Source organism: Triturus cristatus, chromosome 8 (genome assembly GCF_964204655.1).
Source record: "Triturus cristatus chromosome 8, aTriCri1.1, whole genome shotgun sequence".
Taxonomy (NCBI): Eukaryota; Metazoa; Chordata; class Amphibia; order Caudata; family Salamandridae; genus Triturus; species Triturus cristatus.
In genome coordinates this window covers 602,595,780-602,622,640 of record NC_140591.1, presented here as the reverse complement: position 1 = coordinate 602,622,640, position 26,861 = coordinate 602,595,780, and the positions used below count along the sequence as shown (strand labels likewise).

At 46.9% G+C, this 26,861-nt stretch overlaps 1 protein-coding gene across 15 annotated transcripts in view; it reads left to right on the top strand.

Moving 5' to 3' along the window:
- The window catches only part of MYCBP2 (MYC binding protein 2), a 1,771,217-nt gene that overhangs the window by 357,775 nt on the left and 1,386,581 nt on the right, over positions 1 to 26,861 (top strand). For all 15 annotated transcript variants that reach the window (XM_085622060.1, XM_085622057.1, XM_085622054.1 and 12 more), the window contains 3 exons: positions 9,347 to 9,466; positions 14,231 to 14,312; positions 14,835 to 14,952. In XM_085622060.1, coding sequence (XP_085478186.1) covers positions 9,347 to 9,466; positions 14,231 to 14,312; positions 14,835 to 14,952 — 320 coding nt within the window. The remainder of the gene's footprint in view (positions 1 to 9,346; positions 9,467 to 14,230; positions 14,313 to 14,834; positions 14,953 to 26,861) is intronic.

The window sequence follows — 26,861 nt, the reverse complement described above, 5'->3', positions numbered from 1 at the left end:
GGTCTCATTGGCTACCCGCATTTTAAGCATGCAACCCCCTTCTGCCCCCTTGTCCGTCGACCCCTTGCTTGAGGTCCTTCATCGGGGTCTGGGAATTTGGAGCTGCTTCTACCCTTTGAGGCTTCCCTTTTATGATACCCTTTTAGGTACCTGGGTCCGGCCTGCTTCAGGTGACCCGGTGGCTCGTTCAGTTTTGCACCGCCACCATCCGGCTCCGCATGATCCTGTTTGTCTTTTTGTACACCCTGATGTGCAAGAGTTTGTGTTGCAGACTGCTTTCTCCTCCCTTCTCCCTCTAACGCTTCCTCCCTCTCGGGAATCCAGATGGCTGGAGTCATGGGGCAGGAGCGTCTTGGCCTTCACTAGTGCAACCCTACAATCCTTAAATACTATGTGTATTTTGGTGCGGGCTACCTCTGCCCTGTGGGACTCTGCAGAGTCTTTGCTTTCAGCCACCTCTGAAGGTCCTCGGGTTGATCTTGTTCGCCTCCTCTGGGATGGCCGTGACCTTGCCAAATTTACAATCCGCTCAGCCTTAGATACTGCGGATTCTTTGGGAAATGTTATGGTGAGCTCTGTTGCCTTAAGGCGTCACGCTTGGTTGCGCGATAGTGTCTTACCCGAAAATATCCGGGAGCGACTGGTTGACTTACCCTTTGATGGGGTTTTGCTGTTTGATGCTCACGCCAAGTCGGCGGTTCACCGGCTCCTTGCGGGCTTTCGTCCTCCCACTTCGGTCTTCTTAGACCTATCTTCCGTGGTGGTACTTTTTAATTTCGCATCCTTTATATGCGCTCTGTGTTTAACATGGGCGTGAGCCTTGCGGCTTCTTTTTCTGTGGTCAAGGGTGATTACCCTGTCATTGGCATCTCTTGGATGCGTTTTGCTTTGAGCCTGTTGGCCTTCTATGGCCGTGTTCCTCAGATTAATGTGTCTGGTCCTCTGACTGTGGTATTGAGCCGGTGGCTCAGCTCGGTAATATCATATGGCTCGGAACTCATGTTCACAGGTTCAGTTCGTTACTGCACTCTTTTAGCTTGGATTATTGCCCTAAGAGGTTTTCCCCATTGTTTGGGGTATGCATACTCCATGTAGGGTACTTATATGCTGTTATATAGCTTTGCTTATCTCACCTAGGGCTGGAGATCCTGTGGGCTTACACCATGGTCATTCTGCCTGTTGCCTGTTCCAACTCCTTGGGAGGTTGCTTGATCTCCTCTTCAGAAGTGGCTCCTACCTGCCCTTACTGTACTAAGTGTGCTCCGGTATGGACAATTTCATGCTCCTGGCTTGTTCTGTCTCTACATATTAATATGTTTATATATTTATGTATGTGTGCCGCTTGCCTTAGTATTCCTTTTCCTACGTCGCCACCTCTTTTCGAGGCTGCGAGGTAAAGCCGATATCTCCATGTGTGTGGGAGCTTTTCTGAGTTGTTGCAAGCTGCCCATAAGTTTCTCCTTGCTTCCGCTTCCTGGGGAGATTTCCCAATTTGACAATTGCTCCCTTTTTTATTGTTCGACACTGTACGTGTCTTTTTAGGAGTGTTTGGTGGCAGATTCTGACGCTCTTTCCACGATTAGTTTCCTTCGTGTTTTTGGCCACATCTTTCGGATATGCTAATGTCTGCAAGTCTATATTGTGGGTTGTTTCTCACTTTGGTTTCATACTGCCAGGTCGGGCACTCTTGTACTTCTTGTGTAGGCCACTTTAAGGTCCCTGTGGCTGTTTTGCCTGCTGCGTGTTTCTATCTGTTACAGTGGGTTTAGAATTGATGCTATTTGCCTCCATTTCCCCTTTTTGGGATTGGGTGTGCACTTGGCGTGTTTCTTGTCCCGCCTGTTGTTCCACATGCATTGCTCAGGTTCTAGCTCTTGCTTTTGGGCTCTTAGCAAAGGCTCCTTCAGCCTTCTTTAGGCTAGTCGGTTAGGCTGGTTGCATCTCTTCAGGTTCTTTTTGAGCTTGGGTCAGTGTCCTCATCGTGCGCCATTAAGCGGAGAGTAGTCCTGTTTTCTCTCCCTCTCTTCTTTACTCTGATATATGGCTCATGCCGTTCTACCTGCCATTCTTTTATACCGGCATGGTGTAGCGCCATTGTGGCATTTTTAGGATGTCGGCCATCCCGTTATTACTGCTCTTCCGTGCTCTTGGGTTGCTGTATGGCTGCTCTGCCACAGCTTCCCCCCGTTTATCGGTCAGTCTGTTGCCAGATCGGATGCTTGGCACTTCTGTTGTTCTGTCGCAGACCCACCTCCCCTTTTTGGGGTATGGCTGTGGTATCTATTCTAAGTTAAGGACTCTGCAGCTAGATATCTCTATCAGATGTACGCGTTACTTACTTTCGGTAACGATGTATCTGGTTGTCTAGCCGCATATTCCTTAACGCCCACCCAGCCTCCCCATTCTGCGAGGACCTTGCTAAGTGGGGTTCTCCGCTGGCCCCCTGGTTACAGTTGGCAGTGACGTTTTCTCTCATGAGTGCTCACATTGTTGCGTCCATTTCAGGCTTGCCATAATACCACTGACTCCCTCTCAGGGGTTTCTGTCGCAATAATACCATTGGTTCCCTCTTGAAGGTTTTCTTATCTGTAAAATGAGGCCTTCTTCATTGTCCTTCACCAGGAGGTTCCTCTTCATTTTCTTCTTCTCCTGCTGTCTTTCCGATTTCTCTGTAGGCTCAGGATTCTGGACTCCTCTACGGTAGTCCTCATGAAGGCTCTGTTCACCTCTGTTTCAGGCCTCCATTCCTATAGAGCGGCGCTAGGCTTTCCATTCCTCCGGTGGACTGTTGTCTCTCTACGTTCCGTTCTTGTCGGACGGCATAGTTCTACGTGGCACTCCGTCTCTTTTTGGCTGTTCTTCTGCATGGTAATAAGTCTGTTTGTCTGTTGAGATATTCTTCCGTTGTTGCACTTGGGAAGGGTCTTTGCGTGACCTGCGAGGTTTTTTTGTCACAGTTTATTCACCTATATGTAGGAAGTGTCTAATTCTGTCATCGACGGTGGTGCCTTGCTCCATCCTATTTGTTCATTCACAAATTTCTATCCATCGCACACTGTTCTCATACTTTCACAGTCTTTTTATTGGTGGCTCCGTGTTGTCGCGGAAAAGTTTCTCCGAAGAAAACTGATGTCAGCGCGCCGGGAGGGACTTATATGACCTCGCTGATGTCACGTACGTGGACGACGTCAAGGCGGGGTCGTGTGGCGCCGTCCCCCGGCGCGCAGAGGTGCTGCTGCAAAGTTTTTTCCGGATCCAGTCGGACGCCTGGGGATATTCCAAGTTAAGGAATCTGCGGCTAGACAACGTCTCTACCAGATACATCGTTACCGGAAGTAAGTAACTCGTACGTCAGCGTGCAGGGGTTGATGTTGCAGTAGATACTGCGACGTCATTTCAGCGATCACAATGCCAATGACTAACGCGGAGTCGACTGACACCACCTACCGATGCACAGGGGAACTTCTGAAGAAAAATCTCTGGATCCAGTCTGATGCCTGGGGGTAATTCTAAGGCAAGGAATCCATAACTAATATGTCTTACAGATATATTGTTACAGATGGTAAGTAACTTGTTAATTTGCCTCACACACATAATGATGCTGTTGAGCTCTTTAATGTCGTACCACTTTTGAGCAACAGCGTCCAGCGTGAGTGTGTTGGTAAATGTTACACAACAATTGAAGAGCTTCACATGAACAATTACTTTATGGGTTTTGATCAGTTCTTCAGTGCCTGATGATCGAGAAGAGGTTTTCATACACAGCAGTCATGATTTAAGCCACCAAGCCAGATTTTCCACAGTAGATTATTAAAACAGATGATAACGATGAGATGCTTGGGAGGTTGCAAGAAAAAGGATTCTATGCAGTGAGCTTGCCTGAGCCTTTTTTTAAGTAAAACAGGAGCTGCTTTGGGATTGTGTGTGTCTGACTTAGCTTGCTTACTTGGGCACTGACTCACAGTATAGGGTTTACTCTCATATTAAATAGCCGCTAAACAGTTCCTTTTTACACCTGTTCCATTTGATTAGCTCCATGCAAGATTTACCATATTACGCAAATAAAGTGTTAACTGTGGTGCTAGCTGCACAAAACATGACATAAAAGGGGTAAATTGTGTACAAATTGTAATACCATTCAGTGCCGGCTGTTTTCTGAAAAAAATGTAGTCAAAACATTTTGAGGTGTTTTGGGAATATCTGGAATGTATGTTTGGGAACAATATAAAAAGATTTATATCACTTGGGCTGATAATGATAAGACAATTTATTGGAAATCAGTAGTGGCAGCCAATTACCTCTAGTGTCAGAGGCTTTTCTTTACATGGGGGAGTGACATTCAGAAATGGGAAGCCTGGCGCAGCAGAGTGGTGGATATATGGGACCGATACTTATGTGGGCAAAATATCTATCGAATGCTTTGCCCAACCAGTTGGATTACATTGAAAAACTGTATTGGGTGGGAGGGTGGGGGAGGGGTTTCAGGTGGGGGCAGGGGTACGGGGGGGGAGAAGGGGAGTTTCAGACACAACGATTATGTGACAACTAGAGGGTGGAGGAGTCTATATAAGAATAGACTAAGAATATCTATGTTAGTTTTTGTTAAACTTGGTATGCAACAGGGGAGATTATCGCTCTTTGGCGCAGATCCCTTGATCAAATAGTAATATGGCTAAATTGAAAATTGCCACTATAAATGTTTGTGGCCTTAATGACATCAAGAAAAGGCAGAGAGTAATGGTAGGGCTACAGGGGATTGGCGCTAGTATCCTATGTCTACAAGAGACACATGTAGAGGGGTCACAACATTATTTGCTCAAAACACTAGGGTACCAACTGATTACAGCCTCAACACAAGGGGCACGAGTAAGGGGGGTGGCAATTTTGGCTAAAGGGGGAGATCTCCAGTTCACACGTACACTAGCAGACAAATTTGGTCGTTGGGCTATTGCAGAGTGTCATTACGACTCCGGAAGAAGTAAAATGACTCTGTGTACCATCTATGGCAGTGTTTGTGACGACCCTGACGTGTTGTCCCTGATGGCCAACGAACTATCTCAGTGGCCTCTTCCCCTAATCGTCTGTGGTGACCTTAATATACATTTACCAGGGGAGTGGCTGTCCGATCCAGATTTCAGATATTCAGGGCGGAAACCGAAAGTTTTCCAGGCTCTAAAAAATTTGTGTGCTTTACACGGCTTAGTCGATTGCTGGCCGAAGGGGCGTCCCGGGATTTACATAATATTCATACCCACACTCTCGGCTTGTCCGGCTAGATTATATACTTATGTCTAGTACTTTGTGGTCTGGCAGTATAATTGTAAAAACACCCAGATTCCTATCGGACCATAATCCTCTTGTACTAAGCTTTGATAAGGGGCTAAACAAGCCGAAGACATGGACTTTCGAGAGAGCATTCTTGGGGAATGAGAAATTCTGCCAACATATGACAGAATGGATAACAGGTTTTCTAGAGGTCAACGTTGGTAGCACTACAATTGATGTGGTCTGGGACGCCTTCAAAGCTGGTATTAGAGGGGAGACAATGCAGTTTTCTTTCCGTTCTAATAAGGAGGCTAAAACAAAAATGGCAACACTCCAGGGTAACTTGGGCAGGGCAGAAGAGGAGCTGACCAAGGTTATCCAGGAGGGAGGTACACCTGAGAACGAATTAAACCGGGTTGCGGCCGCCAAAAACCATATAATCGATGTCTTAACAGAAAAGGTAGTTGCCAAAGCCACAGCCCATAAGGAGAAAATTTATGAGTGGAGCGAACAGGTTGGCCACCAGCTGGCGATACGTACCAGAGAAGAATATTCAGCTAATCTTGTTAAAGAGATTTTAGACCCAGAAACTGGCCTTAAAACGGAATCTTCCGAGATTAGAATGGCATTCCAAAAATTTTATCAGAATCTCTACGAAACTATAGAGAATCAAAAGAGTAGCTCAGAGACGTATTTAAATTTAAATGCACCAACAGGTTTGAGAAAAGATGACCAGAAAAGCTTATATGGTACCCCATTTTGGGAGGAAATTCTTTCATCTATGACCAGCCTCACCACAGGGAAAGCCGCTGGCATGGACGGTATCCCAACAGAATTTTATGTCAAATTTTCAATACAATTAAAAGAGATTATGCAGGAACTGTTCATCCATATTTTAGAGGGTGGAAGACCACCAGCTTCATGGTCATCTGCTAAAATCGTAGTTTTCCTAAAAAAAAAAAAAATCCTTTAGAACCTGGGTCCTATCGCCCCATTACATTGATCAACGGTGATTCTAAAATATTTTCTAAACTTTTAGCAAACCGACTAGCACCCATTATACACAATATTGTATCAGAACGACAACACGGGTTCATCCCCGGGAGATCCACAATTGACCCCGTTCAAAGGGTAATATCTCTTTTTGACTTTACCCAGGCGACAGGAGACCCTATGGCGCTTATTTTACTCGACGCCGAAAAAGCTTTTGATAGGGTCTCTTGGGAATACCTCTGGATCACAATGTTACACTATGGGATTAGTCAGCGATTCATCAAGGCAACACAAATGCTCTATGTCGAACCTATCGCTAGGGTAGTAATAAATGGGATGTTGTCAGATAAAATAACCATCACACGGGGGACAAGGCAGGGGTGTCCGTGTTCTCCCCTTCTTTTTGCGATATATATTGACCCGTTCATTCGCAGGCTAGAGCAAAATATATTAATCCCCCCAATATGGGTACAAGAATTCGAGACTAAAACTCTAGCCTTCGCAGATGACATCACCATAGTTACTAGCCACCCAAGCAAAGCAATTGCTGCGATAGAAAAAGAGGCTATACTTTTTGGAGCAGTCGCTGGCTATAAATTAAATCGGACCAAAACGCAGATTATTCTCTATGACAAGATCAAGATGAATGATGTCGGGGTTACCAACAAAGCTACGTATCTTGGAGTTAGTATATCGGCAGATGTGGACAACATAGTTAAGGACAATGTAGAGCCTCTGATCCAACGTACAAAAAAAGAACTGATACGTCTTAACAACCTACATCTAACGATAGGAGGAAGATCCAATGTGATTAAAATGCTGTATCTTCCCAGATTTTTATATTTTTTTAGGGCCATTTGTTTAGAATTTCCACCTCAACTATTCAGGTCTATCGATTCTATGTTTTCCAAATTCCTATGGGGCTATAAAAATCCACACCGGGCTCTAAAATACATCACTCTCCCAAAGGATAAAGGGGGTATGGCAATGCCTAATTTTAAATTCCATTATTGGGCCACGGTTTTGAGATACTGCTCAGCACTTATTTCTTTAGGGCCCATTGGTAATAGCTTACCTATCCCACAAACGCTCATACTAGGAAGGGGCTCTGAAGGATGCTTTTGGCGACATATGAATGACTTTAAGAAAATAAAATTTAGGAGCATCCATGGGATTTATAAGGTATGGAGCTGTTCTCGTAAATTGCTGGGCTTCGGACGATACTCATACTATACCCCTATATCTAAAAATAGCTATATCCCCGAGATATTTGATGACAGGTGTATGAATCTGTGGATACAAATCGGGATATTACAGCTTGGCTGTTTCTTTAATAGATTAGGTCTGAAAACCTTCGAAGAACTACGCAGAGACTATGACCTCTGTCATAGAGATTTTTTCAAATACCTACAGGTTAGGAACTTTTTGTTAACAAAGGGGGGGGCTAGGGAAAAATTCCACCCTACGCAAATCATGGACCGGATTTGTAAAAAGTCCTCTAACTATTGGTGAGATATATGAATTTTTGAATTCATTGGGCTCTGACAATATAGAGAAACAGATCGAGACATGGCAGACAAAACTAGCTGTATTATCTCAAACCCCTTCTCGATCCTTCGAAATGTCACAGTCCTGTTTCATGTCAGCTAAACTGCAAGCTCAGTATTATAAAACATTTTTTTCATTGTATTATACTCCGAAGAAAATTGCAAAGTGGGGGACCGGTAAAGGTACCACATGCCCACGCTGCTCATTATTTGAGGCTGATAGTGTTCATATGTTTGTCTCCTGTAATGCTCTGACAAATATAATTAGGGAGATTTACGATTTTTTTATCAGAAATTTCTGGAATAGCTATATATATATCCACAGAGGAAATATTGTTGGGTACGACAGATTGTGTTCGTCCAAAATGTATGCATGGTCTGATCTTTGTAGCTATGGCCATCCTGAGGCTATGCATAGCCTCAGTTTGGCTGGATCCAAACCCTCCGACGTTCAACAATGGAGGGCCCGCCTATTAGCAACATGCAGTCTGGAGGTAGCCATATATAGAAGAAAAGGGCGTAATAAGTACAAAAGAGGTATGCTGATATGGGATCCACTGATACAATGGATGTCTAACTTTATCTAGATCTATAAAAAAAAAATCAAAAGGGAAATATTTAACAAACCAGAGATATTGTTTTTCTTTCTTCATTCTACTAAATGTGTGCATCAACACTCCTCACAGGTTCATATGCTTCATGTGTCTTGGGAAACTCTGAATATTGTAACTTTGTTTGAATTGGAGGGGAGGGGGGAGGAGGGGTGGGGGCAATGTTATTGTAGAATGAAAATCAATAAAGATACTTAAAAAAAAAAGAAAGAAAAACTGTATTGGGAGGAGTTAATTTTATGGTGTGGTGTTTTTGTTACAGGGGCTCTTTTTTCTTAGGATGGGTTGTTTAATCAGATGCATTATCCTTGAGTTTACCTCGTAAACAGATTTAGAAAAACTAATTGAGGTGCCTGAGAGTAGGAACAAATGATTGCAGGGTCACGGTTCTGAGACCCTCATGCTGCTTTGAATCTTTTTTTATTTTTTTTAACCTTTCATAGAAACCAGACCTGTTTTGTTGCTATGTTTCGCACTATACTTAACACAACAAAATATTCTTGTAGAACACAGATTCTGCCATTGGCTTTGTGTAATGTAAGGTGTGCACTTTGGTTAATACCATGAGCGAGTTACTCAGTTGCAAGCACTGTATTAAATATGGAAGTTCTACATTTTTGTTGACATGTACACAGTGTCTGTATGCTCTGGCTGAAGTTAATAGTTTTTGGAAACACTTAATACTCCGTGTATGAGGCACAAGAGTTTTCCTCATGGTTTAATTATTGATTAAACTTTCTTATTAGACAAGAGGCTCTTAGACGTTAAGGAATAAGGTAGGTTAGTGTCATATGGTTCTTTGTTTGCTGATATGTTTATCTATTACCTCCCTGTAGTTACATCGTAATAGCGTTACTTCGAGAAATATGTTTAAGATTGCCTTAAGTAAAACCAACCTTATGTAATGATTACTATTAATTAATTTTGCAGATGGAAGTGGAGAAAGAGGGGAGAAGGATGGCAGCAAGATAACAACTTATCCTCCTGGAGCTGTGAGGTTTGACTGTGAACTTAGGGCAGTCCAAGTCAGCTGTGGCTTTCACCATTCAGGTAATGGGTCACAGTGTATGGTTGAAGGGTTGATTTTGTCCAGATCCAACCTTATGATGCCACTGTATTCAAGTTATTCCATCAACCTTTCTTTCATTCGCAATTTTACTACAGCGACACCAAACAACAAGCGGCAGAGGGTTCAACTCCCTCATTGGCTCTACTACCCCCAATCTCTGGGGCAATAGACACAGCAACATCATTGTAGGAAGCTGGCTCTTTATATAGTGAACCACAATCGGGTACACTGTGCAAAGAGACCAGGCAACACCCCAACCCCCCTCCCCCCCCCCCCCCCCCCTCCCCCAGGAATTACACAGGCACAAATGACACCCCAAAGGCTCTATTTTGTGGTAGTGTGGGCGATCAGTTAGGCATATCGGAGGGTAGTGCTACGCATTTATTGCACACACCAAGACAGTGAGAGAGACACACACACACACAAGAAAGAAATCCTACACCAATCTATAAAAATATCACATACTTTAATATGAATTTAGATACCAAGAGTATCAGAATCAGGTGAGCACTTTTCGAAGTATGAATTTTAACAGCTTTCAAAAGCTGACCGTGCAATTTTTGGGAGTGGTAATGTTATCCTATGGGGTAAAACATGTATTGCACACCAACAGGTCACCTTGGGAGGCTCTTGGGCGTCCGGGTGGAGAGGTTTGTTACAGCGTCACAAAGTGACTGCCCTGGACAAAGTAATAGCCAACATCTACAGAGCAATCTTTCATCTCCCAAACTATGTGTCACCTGCACAAATACGCTTAGGATTTGGGCTTCAAAAACAATCCGTGGAAAGGAGGGGCACATATATAAAAAGCTGGCACAAGATTCGAAGCGCCGAGGCAGGATCCTTAAACTCTCATCTTTGGAATGAGCTGTCATGCCATGAAAAATCACCTGCCAGTGAGTAGTTGTTTGACTCCCTAAAGCTACTGGGACTGTCCGACTTTTGGAGAACCCCCACAGACCATCAGAACTTCAAAAAGACCGCGACAAAGGTAACAAAAATGGTATCCGTTTTAGAAGACAAGGAAACACCTGCTAAAAGGGCTCATGGTTGGACAGTGACTACAAAGCCCTCAAACCACAATCTTACCTGAAAACGGGAGTTAAAACGATGATAAAAGAAATATTCCTAAAGCTGCGGCTGGGTATCCAACCGATCGTCCCACACCTTCCGCCATGGAAAAGGAGAGCAGGACCGCAGTCCTGCCATCTATGTGTAAGAGAAAACGAGGACCTTGTGCATGTTGCCTGCATCTGCCCGAACCTAACCCGCACCAGGACCTGCAGGCAAGCAGTAAAACTGTGCTTCAATCCGGGCGAAACACAGCTAAACTGCCGGCTTACAACATTTTTGGACATAGTAACCGAGAGTCTTAAACATGCGTCGCTAGTGGTCAATGGTTAAATAAAAATTGCCGGGCCGGGCTGATATTGTTGCTTGACTTGGCAAGCCTTCGCTATTGCACCTTATTGACGCACAGGCACCTTAGATCTGATGAAGCGCGTAAGCCCCAAAACGTGAATTTGAACAGGATGTATAATGATGGCTGCTTAAAATGGCAAAACTCTCGCTAGCTTAGGTATCCGAGACGCTAATGCACTTTAGATTTGTTGAAGTGCGTAATGCCCAAATGTAAATTTTAACATAATGATGGCTTTTAACATTGTTTTTATCCATTTAACTATTTATATGAAATTGTTACTATAAAGCAACGGTTTTAATTGATCATGCATAATAATAATAATAATAATAAACTAAACTAATTCTGACTTGTGAAAGGACCCAGGAAAGATTTATTTGGCTCTCTGAAAATGTACATTCCAGTTAGAGAAATGTAGCTCGTTCAGAAATATATATATATTTATTTTAAAAGAACAAAGATGCCTTACTAGGCTATAGGTTGATTAAGGCAGTTGATTTTTGTCAGTTTGTTGCAGTGACCAGATTCTCCCTAATGCAAAAACAACAGTTGATGGACAGAATGCAGAACAATGTCATACATTCACCCCAGTACAGAGATCTGGGCCTAAATCCATAGTTTTTTTGCTCACCATGCCTTTCCAGTTTTAACCCAGCCATATGCAAATCAGTCTTGACCCTGTGCCTCATGGGAACAGTCCAGCCCGAACTGCCAAGCCAGGTCCTCCCTGGACTGGAAACAAGCATCCTAGGACCGGTTTTGGGGTCTCACCCGTCTCATTCCATCCATCAATTGTGTGTCTTCAGATTATCCCTAGAGCACCATTTATACCAAAATTGTGAAAAGCACCTTGTATTTTTATTATTTTTAACAAAGAAGGGCAGCGTGTTCTATGCTGTCCCCCATAATCCCATGCCAGAAGAGCATTAATATGCTGTTATATGTTTTTTAACCAGGTGTCTGAAAGCACAGCAACATTTGTAGCACATTCCAAGACCCCAAGTGTTTCTTTAAGCATCTTTGAGTGTTGGAATTAGTTTTTTGTGATGGAGACATAGTCCGTTTTAAAGTGGCTACTGAAAAAGGTGTGTAAAGGGAGAGCAAGATTGTGAAAGTGTGCATCCCACAAGTTCTTGAGGGTGCTGGCTTGGTACGAAAGCCCATCCTGTAAAAGATTACCAGGAGTCGTAATGAGAGAATACCAATCTTATAGTGATCTCATAGTGACCAGTTTTATCGAATCTATGTAAGTCTGTTTGCATCTTGGCAGTCATGGGAGTATATTTTGTTACTTATTGTCTGTGTTTAGCCAGTGGCAAGAGGGTTTTCTTTCGCCTGTGTAGTAGCTGCTTTCTGGTAAGAGTGGCATGGAATGTTTGACCTTTGCAGTTCCTTTGTTCTAGAAGGAGCAGCAAGTTCTATTTGACCACGTACCACCTGTATCCTGGCAGCAGTAGAAGGATCTTTATGACATAAATTCTGCTTTTATCTCTTGTAGTGGTGGTGTTTGTCTCAGTTGTGCAGTACGTGTATTCAGACAGTGTCTCTGATCTAATACAGCTTGGTCTTTTGGTAGCTCTGGAGGACGGTTTGGTTTCTGTAAGTTCTGCATTCTGGTAGTGTTTGTCAAATCTAACTTTACCCTGGTAGTAAGGTAGCAGCAGTACAAAGAAATATGTGGTTGTTACAGTGACTGCTGTCGCAATGGTGGCAGCATATGACGTGTAGCTCCTCTCACCTGTGTAGTTTCTGTAGTCTGGCAGTGCACGAGTCTTGATCCTGAATTCTGGCAGTAGCACCATAATCATTATTTTATCAGCTGTAGAAAAGTGTTTGTAATATCTGTCTCCATGCAGGGTTGGCTGGGTCTACTTCTGTGCTGTGTAATCCTTAAATTCTGGTGATTGCTGCCTCTGTATGTGTACCTGTGCTCTTGCATCAGTCTGAAGGGATATGCATCTGCTAGTAGCAGAACCTCTCTGTCTAGTACATGTATGTTGGCACAGGTTTAAGGTGTGGTTTAACTTGTGTAATGTGTGTATTCTGATGTAGTCGGCAGGATTTAGCTGGCCTGTGTTGAACAAGCACATGGGCATTGGTGGTGACATCTGAGCTTTTATACCTGTATTTTTTTATCTGGATTGACAGCGCAGCCGCCACTAGACAATTTTGTGAGCATCTCTAGAGAGGGGCTTTGGCTCTGTCCACATGTTGGGAGCCAGGAGTGCATGTTCTCATTGGGCAGAAGTTGTGTGCTTCGCAAAACAAATTGCTTGCCCTCCTGCGATTATTTTGTTTATTTATCCAGCTGCCTGTGCTTGAACGTTTAGGGGCACAGACATGACATTTTAATGCTATTAAAGTGTCTTAGATAACCACATAATTTATGGTGTTTTTCTCCGGCATCAGCACAGATGGGTGGAGGGCAGTCAATAACCTACATTGATATTTGTCTGGTTTGGCAGTGCAACTGTCACTCGACCTTTTAACTTTCACCAATATTATTCTACAGTTCTTTGCTTCCTATCCATCCCCGTGCTAATTACTGGTCATGCTTCACATTCCCAAGCGATATTCCTTTAAAGCCAGGCCAATTGGCATTTCCAATGTTGGTAAGTGTCAGTGGTGGTAGCGACTATAGAAGTATTGCATTGCCCGTACCCAGTACCTCAGCAGCAATTGCAGGATCTGTTTCATTTGTACATATTTTCTACATGAAGTACAACATACTCATATAGTTCTATTTGAACGGCATGAGGGCGAGCCGTGTCTTTTTCTCTAAACGTTAGCCGTGAGAAAAATAGACGATGGGTTTCATTTGAGATTGGAGGCCTTGAACTTGCTTTGGTAAATGAAAGCAGAATATATAAACGATGTGTAAGATAAACATTTCAGATCAGGTGCCACTAGAAAATGCACTTAAAGCACGTCCTAGATTCTAAAGTCTGTGTAGTCAAGGAACAATCTAACTCTAGGATAAAATGCCCACCCTAATGTTCTTGGATGGGCAGGGCATTCTCATGTTGCTCAGAAATACTACTGCAGCCACAAGAATGCCATTTTCGTTTTTGTAAATTGGCCAATTCTTAATTTATACATCTTACTATCGCAGAACTACTGCTGCAGTCTTTCTCCTGTTCTGGGTTTGCAAAAATGACCTGGTCTGTGCTAATCAAATGTACAGTTTGATGTGCACTCTGAAATGAATGAGTATACTGCTGAATTCATGTATCACAGGCTCGACACTCGTCATTTTATTGAAGAATCTTGCTCCGATTTTGAAAGCCTTTTTTAACAGACATTGTTCCTGTTTTGTGTTTTACAGTGGTTCTAATGGAAAATGGTGATGTTTACACGTTTGGATATGGCCAACATGGACAGCTCGGCCATGGAGATGTTAACTCGAGGTATATTGTGGATGTTTATGAAATGCTACCGTAGGTTCAGTGAGAAATAGCGATGATGTGAAGTGCTTTTGTTATGTAAAACAGTGAATGTGTGATTTTACGTGTCAATCCATGTAAACCTTGGAGGTGTAATGTGTTGCCAAATTTTTTCTCTTCAATCCAACCTCTTTCCCAATGAAGTTGCCTAATGGTATTTCTGAACCATTTGCCTTGCTGTTATAGCGAGTTACTTGTAGTATTCTATATAAAAACTAATACATTTCACAATTTCTTCTGCATCTTTCTTCCTCAGAGTTCACCCTTCAAATTAGTATGCACTAGGCAGTAGTATTACTGCAAAATAAGTTAATCTTTTACCTGTTATGTTATTTCTTATATTGTTTTGGTGAACACTTCAAAATATATTGTAGTACAGATCTTTTTCTAACTTTGCAAAACCATATTCGTGTCAGGTAAGATATGGCAAACTCTGCATTACAATGAGAGTCCCATGCATTCATAGCTGTATTTTTCTCTATGCAGGGGATGTCCCACACTTGTGCAGGCTTTACCTGGACCCTGCACGCAGGTGACAGCAGGGAGCAACCACACCGCAGTTCTCTTAATGGACGGACAGGTCTTCACGTTTGGAAGTTTTTCTGTAAGGCATTTTTCCTTTTACCCTTCTGGTATTCTGTCTTGTCATTGCACTTCATCATTTTGACACATTATGCTTGGCTAAAGTTCAATAACTGTGAATTGTCTTCCAGCATTCTATTATATTACCATAAATCTATCCAGGTGATGCTTCTTTGCATTCAGGCTTTTGAAGCAGTAAACCTCTTCTGTTGTCAATATTTAGGCACTGCCATACCCTTTACAGTTGTCATTTAGTTCAGAGGTTGTCCTAGTTTTCATGCGAGTTTAGAGTTGTCATGTACATCCCATTATAGGAGATATTTTGAGTTTTTCTTTTTTTTAACTTGCTACTAGGGCATTGAAAATATTTGATTTCAGCATCTCGTATTTCTTTCCATGTTTTCCAGTGAACCTCTATCATACCAATGGGCCTTAAAGAGAAGGGAATATGTTTGTATGCTAATTAGGTTCCAACAGTGTCTGACAGTTTGCTATGTTTAAAGTAACCAAGCTTTTACAGCAGTATAGTTTTTTGAGCTGTGGCTTGCTGAAAAAACAGATGCTTAGTGAGTTTTATTTCCACAGGTCCTGCTTGTATCTTGATTTATGGTCAGATAATAGTTACTTGAAGTAGTTTGCTTGATGTTTTTACCATTAGTAGTTTGTGAAAGCTTTCCAGTCACACAATTGATACAACATTAATCGATACAATGCATTCCAAATAAATGTATTTCTATTCTGAGCTCTCTAATTCTTTGAATTACTAGGTCAATACTATCAATGAGGCTCCTTTGAAAGAAAAGTTTGTTTTATTTACTCTGCAAGTACTGCACACTTTACCTTTATGTTGCCCTTCAAGTTTCCTACAGCCCTGCTGCTTAGGCACACACTAGGTCTGTCTGTAGAGCCCGTAGAGCAGGCGTTGAAGACTGAACAGTGGTACTAAGCCTCATGAGTAGCACTGGTTGGTGGAGGCTGTTTAAAAACAGCACAGCGTCCGCAGTTCTCTGTTTCACACTGCAAGTGCTGCACACGTTATCTATTTGTTTTTCTGCAGGTTTGCACACACCCTCTGCTAAGCACAAGGACACCATGTCCGACTTGCGAGCCAGTAGAGCTGGTGGTGGACACCAAACAATTAAGCAAGCCCTCAGTAGTAGAAGCGCCACACCCTGATTGGTCGAGGTTGTTTTTAAAACTCCACAGCCTCTGAACAACAATAGTGTGTGCAGATTGTCGTCATCTGACCTGAATGCAAGGGGCAGGACATAATCTAGGCTCATATTAAAGGAAATATTGTTATATCTGATAGAGACTACTAGCCGCAGATGCCTTCACGTAGAATTATCCCCAGGCGTGAGACTGCATCCAGAAACTTTTGCCACAGCATCCCTGCGCGCCGGGGGCGGGGCGACATCACGCTACTCCGCCCAGGTGTCGTCCGCGTACGTGACGTCAGCGAGGTCACATAAGACCCGCCCCGGCGCACCTACGTCCGTTTTTCCCTTTTCCGCGTGCTACGCGGATTCGTTCCTTGCTACGGGCCTGTTTCAGGCCTCCCTTTCTTCCATTCCTTTTTGGTGGGAGCAGTGTGCGAATGCCTTCGGGCTTTAAAACTTGCACGTTTTGTGGGCGTCTTATGTCGGCGACGGACCCTCACCTCATTTGCATGTGGTGTTTGGGGGAGGATCACGGCACCTCGGATTGTGCGGCGTGCCAAAAGTTGAAGCCGAAGTCGGGCGGGAGCGCCCCATGAAACTTCTCTCGGCGTGTCTCTCCAGGTCGACGTCCTCCCCTTGGTCTGCTTCGGCAGACGGCTTCAGGTCCGGCCGTGATCGTCGTCCTCGCCTTTCTCCGATGTCACGTGAGCGTTGCTCCCCGGTGGGCAAGTGTTGCATTTTGTCTCGGGGGGGCTGGTTCTCGGCCTACTGGGGGCATGGACTCTCCGCGGGTGATGCGGCTCCGCGTATCGTCCTATCCACCGTTTCCCGGTGTTGGGGCATCGAGAGTCCAAATGGAGACTTACGCGGCGGCTTTGCAGGCCTCGCTGGCGTCTTCTCCTTCCCCTCCTGGGGCGTCGGTGGATCCCTCGCCTCGCGCAGGGCCCTCCGCGGTGCCGCTGGTGGCTCCAGCGCCGACTGGGTAGGATCCAGGCTTGGAGGATGTGGTGCTGTTAGGGTGTCACTCCTCTGGGGCACCTCCTTCAGGCCACGGCGTCTCTGCCTCGCCGCAAACCCCCGCCGGGGTCCCTGTGGTGTCGCGGGAGGTCGACGGGGCTCGGGTCGCATCCCCGGACCACTCTCGGTCTCTTGGCAGGGTGGTCCTGTCTTAAGGCCGAGGTGACGCCGCTACGGCGCCGGCAGCAGCTGGACCGTGCGAAGCCACAGGGGTCAGTGGCCCCTCCTCGTCCCGCTCCGGGTCGAGGGCAGACCCCTCACCCCTCTCCGGGCCCCTCCCGTACTTCCTCACAGGCGGCTGCCTCATTGGAGGGCGAGTTGGAGGTTGTATCGTCCCTGGTTCCACCATGGGGGTTGCCGGGCGACCCTCGCCGCCTCCTGGACGGCGGAGGGCTTCAGGCTCCTCCCCGGGCCCATCCTGTTCCCCCACGCAGGAGGTTGCCTCGGCGGGGGTCGGGCCGGCGCCGTCCTGGCGCCGCTCCAAAGTCGGTGCGACTCCAGCTCTACTCCGGTCCCCACTCCGGTCTCCGGTGCAGGGTGACTTGGAGGTCCCTTGCCTGTCGACGCCAGATGGCGCCGGTGTCCTGCCTCAAGCAGCGGACTCCACGGCTCCGCAGAGGGGTCGTATGGCAGATGTCTTCGGACGCTCCTTCTCCGGAGGCAGGCTGCATTTTGGTATCGTCCTCCCTGGAGACTTGATCGCCGTGTGGTGTCTTTTTCACCGGCGTCTAAGGGTGGCTGCTCGCCCTTTCTGCGGCAGGAGTGTCCGTCGGAGGAGCGGCAGGTCTCTCATTCTTCGGCACCTCCTGACTTCCAGGTCTGGCCCTTGCCCTCCCCGCTTGGCCTCGGGGACGGCTGCCTTAGTTTGCAGCCGTCGCCCACAGAGGAGTTGCTTTCTCCACCGCGGGGCCCTACGGATGCGGGTGCGGCCTTCACTCACGCGGTGTCCATGGCTGTGGGCATCCTACGCATGGGCGACCCGGTGGCTTACTTTCCGGTGGACCATCTGTTGGAGGTCCTCCACCAGGGCTCTGGTGGAAGGGAAATCTTGCTTCCCTTTGAAGGTTCGCTCTTTTCTGCCTTGACAGGGGCTTGGAGGCGTCCTGCCTCCGGGTACCCGGTGCCTCCGCATCTTCTGCATCGGCACCTTCCGCCGCCGCGTGACCCGGCTTGCCTGTCCGTTCACCCCTCAGCCGCCAGTTCCCTTCTGCGGACTGCTTTTTCCTCCCTACCGCCCCTGTTGGCTCCGCCGTCCAGGGAGGCCCACTGGCTGGACACTTGGACGCAACATTTTCGCCTTGACCAGAGCGGCCCTGCGGGCCCTTAACACCTTGAGTGTGCTGGCTAGGGCCTCCTCCTGTTTGTGGGACTCGGCTGAGTCTCTGGGGTCTGCAGCGTCCCAGGAGTCTGCTCAGGTGGATTTGCGGCACCATGCGTTGGATGGCTGGGAGCTTGCGGCGTTTATTCTCAGCTCCACTCTAGACGTCTCTGAGGCGCTGGGCCGGGCCATGGCTTCCTCAGTCACTCTCCGTCGCCATGCTTAGCTTCGGGACGGCGTTTTCCCTGAAAATATTCGGGAGAGGCTCATTGATCTCCCATTTGATGGCAGTCTGTTTCATGCCCCGGTCGACTCCAGAGGCTCTTGGCAAGGCTCCGTCCTCCTCCATCCCCTCCTCAGTGACTTCTGAGCTAGGGTTGCCTTTAGGTCTTCTTAGGCCGGTGGTTATGGTTGCGGAGTATGTTTTTCTGGCCGATTACGTCCTTTCTTGTGACTTTGGCATTGTTGGCTGCTGGATGGCCCCTTCTTGCTGTTGTTGCGTGTGAGCTCTGCAGGAGTTGTTGCGCAGACTTGGCCCTGAGATTGGGTCTTCTGCTTTGCTTGGACTGCTGTCAAGCCTGTTGCGGGGATATTTTTTTTCCCCGTGGTTCTGTTGTTTCTCCCTCTGCTGCGGAAGTTCTTCCAAAGAGGGTTCCCCTATATTGGGACTTCACGTGCCCTATGTGGGGTTATGGTAGCTGTCATATGGCTTATGCTCTGCTGGAGGGTTCTGGTCGCCTTTGGGTACCTGTTCTCCTTGGTGTTTCCGTAGGTTGCTTTGCTCCCTGGGGTAGTGTGCGCGGCCACTCGTGGTGGTGGTCCGGGCCTCTCCTTCTCTCCCTGCTTACGTTCTGCGGTCTGGGATGTCCCTTACTAGGCGTTGCCTGCTTGGTCGTCCTGGGGCCTCGAGCTGTTCTTCTTGCTTCTGACCTTGACTGCCGGCATTGTTCTGGCTGACAGGATGCTCTATATCTGGAGTGGGCTTGCCTTCTTCTCCCTCGTTTCCTTGGGCTCTCTAGGCTTCTTCTGTCTTGGCATTCGACGGAAGCTGTGCTGCCTTGTGGGGGAGTGCGGTGCTTCGGCCTCTCAGCCCTTGCCCTTGGTTCCTCTGCTGTGGGTGTGCGAGCCTCTTCAGCCTTTTTTCACTCCTACGTCCCCTAGGGGTCAGTGGGGTTCTGCTTGTGGGGGTTCCCTTGGCCTGGCAGGGGCGAGGTTCTACCTAGTCCACAGATCTGGTCCCCTGTGGGGCCCTCTGCTCTGTATTGGCTGCTGGGGTCCTTTCGCAGACCCTCCTTCCCCGGGGGTATTGCTAGGGTATCTATTCTACGTGAAGGAATCTGCGGCTAGTAGTCTCTATCAGATGTACGAGTTTTGCAGCGTGAATCTTTCTGGATTCACTATGCTGTGCATTATTCCACGGTCTGGTGGTTGGGTCCGGAATCGTAGTCTTTCTTTTGTCTTTTTTTTTTTTTTGTAGCCCAGGTGGGCGTCGACGTCCTACCATTTGGTGTACTTCTCGTGACGTCGGCATGCTTCCTGCGGAAGTCCCACCTTGGGGCGCCATCTTCAGATTCTTTTTTCCGCCGTTGTGTCTGGATCGTCACCGAAAAGCTCCAGAGTTTTTTAACGAAGAAAGAAGCAGAGCACGAGTTTCATCGAAGGTAAATTAAAGGAGACTACAGACAGGAAGGACATCGAGCGGGGATGACGAAGAAGGAGGAGAACCTCGATCTTCGATGTCCAACGGAGAATGCGCACTCAGGGACACTGAGCGCAGGAATGGACAAAAAAACCATTTAAATTCTGCCGTAACTGCCACCACAAGTACGCGCAGAAGGACCAACATCCGGTCTGCAACATTTGCCTGCCACTCGACCACGAGAGCAAAGACTGCAACGCCTGCTCCGCCTTCACACCGAAGACACTCCGGGTGAGAGAGCAGAGGAGAGCCAACTACAACATGGAAGGCAAGGGTAAAGCCCCGTCTCTGTACGACCTGGGCTTCTCCACCGACGAAGACAACGTCGCCGAGGGACCTGACGACTTCACGGTCGCAGAGACCGATAAGAAGACGTCTGACAAGGTAGGAGAGACGTCAAGCACAAAAACCCCGAAAGGGCCCCGAAAAACAGAGACTGACTCTCGAAACCAGAGTCTAAGTCCTCGAAAGGAACACCGGCGCTGAAAATTTCGACGACCGCGAGTGGATCCACGGACGAAAGGCCCAGCGGATCCTTCAAGAAGGACTCCCAGGTGCCGAAGGCTGCCGAAAACCAAAGTTTGTCGAAACAGGCCGTTGGGCGTTCGACGACGGACAAGGTCGCGTCGACACAAGCTCCGTCGAAAAGGCCAGCGCTCGACGCCGAACATGCCTCCGAAATGGAGAAGAAAAAGTGAAGGCTCGAGGCGGAGATGGAGAGCATCCTTCAAAGGAAGAAGGAGTTCGACGAGAAGATGAAGAAATTCACAATCCCAACGAAACCACCGACGGTTATCGTCGAGGTCGAAGAGCAGGACGAGTTTGACGCCAAAGAGCATTCAAACTCCCGAAGAAGAGGAAGATGATCTCTACTATGAGGGAGAAGAAGAGGAGGAATAGCAATCGAACTACGGCTCGGCGCCGTCGACGACGCAGGACCTGGACGCCGAAAATCCAGAAGAGCCCGTGGAGACTTATCCTTCGAGGTCTTCGCTGCCAGATGATATTGGGGCTTACAACATGGTCGTAAAGAGCGCAGCTGCAGCTTTTGGCGTGAAACTAGAGGAGGAAAAAACGAAAGCGGACTTTTTACTCGAGACACTGCTCCCCATCCAAACTAGGAGCCAGTTCCTCCCCATGCTTCAGAGTGTCATGAACCAGGGGAAGGAGGCGTTCAAGGACCCTGCAACATGCAGATCCATCACACCCAGAACAGAGAAAAAATATAAACATTCCTCTCAGGACCCTCCATACATCAAGGGATCTGTCACAGCAGACTCCATTATCGCATCTACAGACAGAAAGAGGGCCAATGTTCCGGCAACCTCTGGACCACCTCTTGACAAGGAGAGCAGAAGGATGGACCTCACTGGCAGAAAAATAGAGAGAAACGCGGCAATGCACTGGCGCATGGCCAACTCCAATGCACTACTGAACAGGCACCAGTACCAACATTGGGACGAAATGGGGGACCTAATCAAGCATCTCCCCGAGCAATACCAACAAAGAGCTTCGCATCTAGTGGAAGAGGGGAAGAATATAGCAAATTCATGCCTTAAAACAGCGTTGGACGGGGCAGAGACATCAAGCAGACTGATGGCAATAGGAATCACTGAAAGGAGACAGGCCTGGCTCAGAATTTCAGGATTCAAGCAAGAGGTACAGAACAACATCCTGAACACCCCTTTCAACGGAGAAACGCTGTTCGGGGCACCAGTCGATGAGAAACTCACCCAACTCAAAGAGAATGAGACGGCGAGGTCCATGGGGGCCCTGCAATTCAGAGGGATGAGAAGAGGTACCCCGACACGGAGACCTTACGGAAGGGGAGGAAACCAGCCGGGAACGTCACATCAAACATTCCAGCAAGGCGAGGGTCACGGGCAACAGGGGCAGCAGAAACAGAACTGGCAGTACCAGCCTCGGGGCCAGTCCTTTCGCAGTAGGGGAAACGGACGAGGCCAAAGAAGAAGAGGGGGAGACAAACCCACCTCAAAGTGACTTCGCACGGAGGAGAGTGCTCACCCACAGCATCCCTCCAAGGGTAGAGCAAAAAGGAACCAACAAAAGAGGGTTACACGAACCAAACACCTACGAGCATGCAACACCGGTGGGCGGCAGACTCAGATTTTTCCTCCAAGAATGGGGAAAAATAACAGACAAATGGATACTCAACATCATACAGTACGGATACTGCATAGAGTTGGAAAGGAGACCTCCAAACAAAAAACCAAAGAGAAGGGAACACTCAGGACAAGAGCTAGCGCAACTCGTAGAGGAAGCACTACAGCTACTCCAAAAGGAGGCCATAGAACCAGTACCATTCAAAGAAAGGAACAAGGGAGTGTACTCAAACTACTTCCTGGTACCAAAGGTGGACGAAACACTAAGACCCATCCTGGGTCTACGATTCCTAAACAAGTACGTAAGGACGCAAATATTCAAAATGACATCCCTACAAGAATTACTCCCACAGATAAGAGACGGAGACTTCATGTCCACCGTGGATCTCAAGGATGCCTACCTGCACATCCCAATGAACAGGCAGCACAAGAATCTGTTAAGGTTCACCATCAACAAGGATCACTACCAATTCACGACCTTGGCATTCGGTCTAAAGTCCGCACCATGGGTTTTCACCAAATGCCTTGCAGCAGTAGCAGCGTACCTGCGGAGGGAAGGGATTCACGTGTATCCTTACCTCGACGACTGGCTAATAAAGGCAAGTACACGCGAAAAATGCGAGGAACACGCACAGCGTGTCACAAGAACACTAACAAAGCTGGGGTTCTCAATACACTGGGGGAAATCATCAATGGAACCAGAACAAGTGAAGATCTTCCTGGGGGTGCAGATCAACACCGTAAAGAGAACGGTGATGCCCAGCGAGAAAAGGACACTAGCCCTGCTGAAGGAGACGCGCCTCTACCAGAAGGGGCGAGCTCTGACAGTGAACAGCGAGCCAGATCATGGGGATGATGGCGTCATGCATTCACCTAGTTCCCAATGTGCGCCTACACATGAGACCATTCCAGGAATGGCTGCAACAGCAATGGTCACAAGCAAACAGAAGTTGGGAGGATCTAGTGGTTGTAACGCATGCAGTGTAAGAAGAGATAGCATGGTGGAACAGGGAGAACATAACAATAGGGAAGCCCTTAAGACCACCAAGCCCAACAGTGACCATCACCACAGACGCATCCCAGATAGGATGGGGAGCACATATGAACAAGCTCAGAGTGAGGGGTCTGTGGACTCCAGCAGATGCGGTCAGACACATCAACTATCTGGAATTAAAGACCGTACTGCTAGCACTGAAGGCCTTCCAGAAAAAACTGTACAACCAAAGGGTGTTGATACAAACGGACAATACTACAACTATGTTCTACATAAACAAGCAGGGAGGGACACAATCGTTTCCCCTGTCCAACCTGGCTCAGGAAATTTGGAGATGGGCCATCACGCTCAAAATAGACCTGCTGGCCATACACCTACCGGGGAAGGACAATGTAGAAGCAGACTGGCTCAGCAGGCAGACTTCAGCATCCCACGAGTGGGAACTCAATGGGCAGGAAACGCAAAAACTATTCAAGAGGTGGGGCACACCGACAATAGACCTGTTTGCAACACACCTGAATGCAAAATGCCAAAACTTCGCATCCAGACAAGCAGGAAAACTATCCCAGGGGAATGCCCTATGGATAAGTTTGTCAAGAACATTTGCCTACGCTTTTCCACCGATACCACTGATACACAGGGTACTCAACAAGTGCAGGACCAGCAACATGACGCTGATCCTAGTGGCAACACTGTGGGCAAGACAGACATGGTACTCGCAAATAGTGGAAATGGCACAGGGGCCACCACACAAGTTCACCAAAAGAAAAGACTTGCTCTCCATGCAGAACGGAGAAGTTCTACACCCAGAGCCAGAGAGCCTCTGCCTAGCGGCATGGCTTCTGAAGATATTGAGTTTGCACACCTTAAGCTACTTCAAGCACTATGCGAGTACTCCGGGAGGCAAGGAGACCGACCACACGGAAATGCTATGGGGAAAAGTGGAAGAGGTTCACTCTGTGGTGCAGAAAAAATAAACTGCAAAATAAGTTGACAAGGGAGTCAACGGTGCTTAGATACCTCACGCATCTACTAAAAGCCAAACTATGTTCGTCTTCGCTAAGAGTCCACCTAGCGGCGATTGTGGCCTACACACGAGGTGAGACGGGAGAAAGTTTCTTTACGTCATGAGTAGTAAAGAGATTCCTGGAGGGGGCAAAAAGGATAGCGCCACCAAATAGGATTCCGCCGCCGGCATGGAACCTCAACATAGTCCTTACGGAACTTATGAAGGCGCCCTTTGAGCCCATCCACAAGGCCTCACTACAAATGCTGACAATGAAAACAGCCTTTCTGGTAGAGTGAGCGAACTGCAAGCGTTAACGCTGCAAGAGCCCTACATCCAAATGCACAAGGACCGAGTCGTAATGAGGACTGACCCACACTTCATGACTAATGTCGTGTCAGCATTCCATATGAACCAAACTATACAAATACCTAGTTGCTTTCAAAACCCAGTCACAAGCGCAGAGAGGGCACTACACACTCGAGACGCTAGAAGAGTGGTGATGCACTACATCGAGAGAACAAAGGAGCACAGGAAAAGCAAGCAGTTTTTTGTGTCCTTCGCAACCAGCTTCCTGGGTAGACAAGTAACAAAAAGCACCATCGCGCGATGGATCGCACTAACGATACAATTCTGCCACAAACAGGCAGGGCAGGAGCTAACGGAGGAGGCACGGGCCCACTCCACAAGAAAGAAGGGAGCAACGATTGCCTTTCTGGCAAACACACCCATTCAAGACATATGCCTGGCAGCAACATGGGCTTCAGTGCATACGTTCACTAAGCACTACTGTGTGGATATACAAATGAACAAGGAAGCACAAGTAGTGCAAAAGGTTTTTAAACATATATTCAACGACCAACGCTCATCTTCCACCCAGCCGCCACAAAGATGACTAACCGCTACAAAGTCTATGCACAGCATAGTGAATCCAGAAAGATTCACGCTGCAAAACGAATAGTTTCTTACCTGTCGGTGTAGTTTTGCAGCTTGAATATCTTTCTGGATTCACTAGCGAACCCACCCACCTCCGCCAGAAAGATGAGGCAGGAGAGGAAGGTGGAAGGACAGAGGGTAAAAGAACAAAAGAATACTGAAAGTGGATACATTGAAAAAGGAAAATACTAAAGAACACCTAGGGTTAAAAAAAAAAAAAAAGGGAAAAAAGAACCCGAAGATGGCATGGAAGCATGCCGACGTCACGAGAAGTACACCAAATGGTGGGACGTCGACACCCACCTGGGCTACAAAAAAAAAAAAAAGACAAAAGAAAGACTACGATTCCGGACCCAACCACCAGACCGCGGAATAATGCACAGCATAGTGAATCCAGAAAGATCTTCAAGCTGCAAAACTACACCGACAGGTAAGAAACTAGTCGTTACTTACCTTCAGTAACGATGTATCTGGTAGAGACTATTCTAGCCGCAGATTCCTTCACGGCCCGCCCTTCCTCCCCTATTCTGCGAGGACCCTTCGGTTGGTCTGTGGTACTCGCCACCCGGTAGGGGCTGTGCCTCCTGTGAGTACCTTCCTTGTTCTTGACGGGCGTTTCCGGCTGGGGGCGGTTCCTTCCTCCCTTGATTCTTTGGAGGATGGGGTTTCAGTGCGCTGGTGCCCTGCTGCTCTGGCTTCTCCAGGTTTGGGGGTGGGGTTCGCTTCTATCCTTGTCCTCACTCCCCTCCCTCCCTTCCATTGCTGTCCTCTGGTTTGAGGGTCCTCTGGCTATGTCTTGCCCTTGACTTGTGGGTGGTTGCCCTCTAGGTTGGGGTGGCTTGGTGGTTTGTTGTCCCTGTCCGTCTTGGGAATGGTCCCCTTCCTTGCTCAGGAAGAGGGTGGTGGGCTTCCTCCGTGTGCCATGACTTATGCCTGTTCTTGTGAGAAAGTGGCTGTGTATATACTGTTCCCAAATAGGTACAGTGTGTACAGAGTCCACAGTCCCCAGAGGTTTGGCAGAGGCTAAAGTTAGATATAACCTTACTCTCTAAAGTGGTAGCTTGGTCGAGCAGTAAGGCAGTATCAGAGGACAGTGTAAAGCATTTGTTGTACACACTCAGTCCGCAAATGGTCTCACACACTCAATAACTGAACTCTAGGCCAATGGTTTATATAAAAAAAAATTGTTTTATTTTAGAACCAACAACAGGTATTAAAATATACTTTCTCAGAATGAGATGGTTTAGCTAAATACTTTTGCAATATGCAATTCACTTTTGTAGGTAGTAGTTACAGGTTGTTGCAATAGGCAACACAATTTCAGACACAATAATACATTGAGCTCAATGGAAGTTTTAAGTTATTTGCAATAGATTACTTTCACGATTACTTTTGTAACCCCAGGACTGGATCCTAGATTCAGGCCTGGGACAGTTCTTAGAAACAAGTGATAAAAGTCGACTTACTGTTGTGATTTTTAGGCAATATTTAGCTATTTTAAAAGTTGAGACTTAGAAGAAATTTCATAGAAAAACAGTCAATGATTCCCTATGGGAGAGAATTCAAGTTAAAGGTATGGTATGTTAGTGTTACTTTTTTTTTGTTTTTTTTTTTTTTGTTTTTTTTGAAACCGTTTATTGCAGTTTATAGAAGTTACAGGTATGGGCCTACAACCACA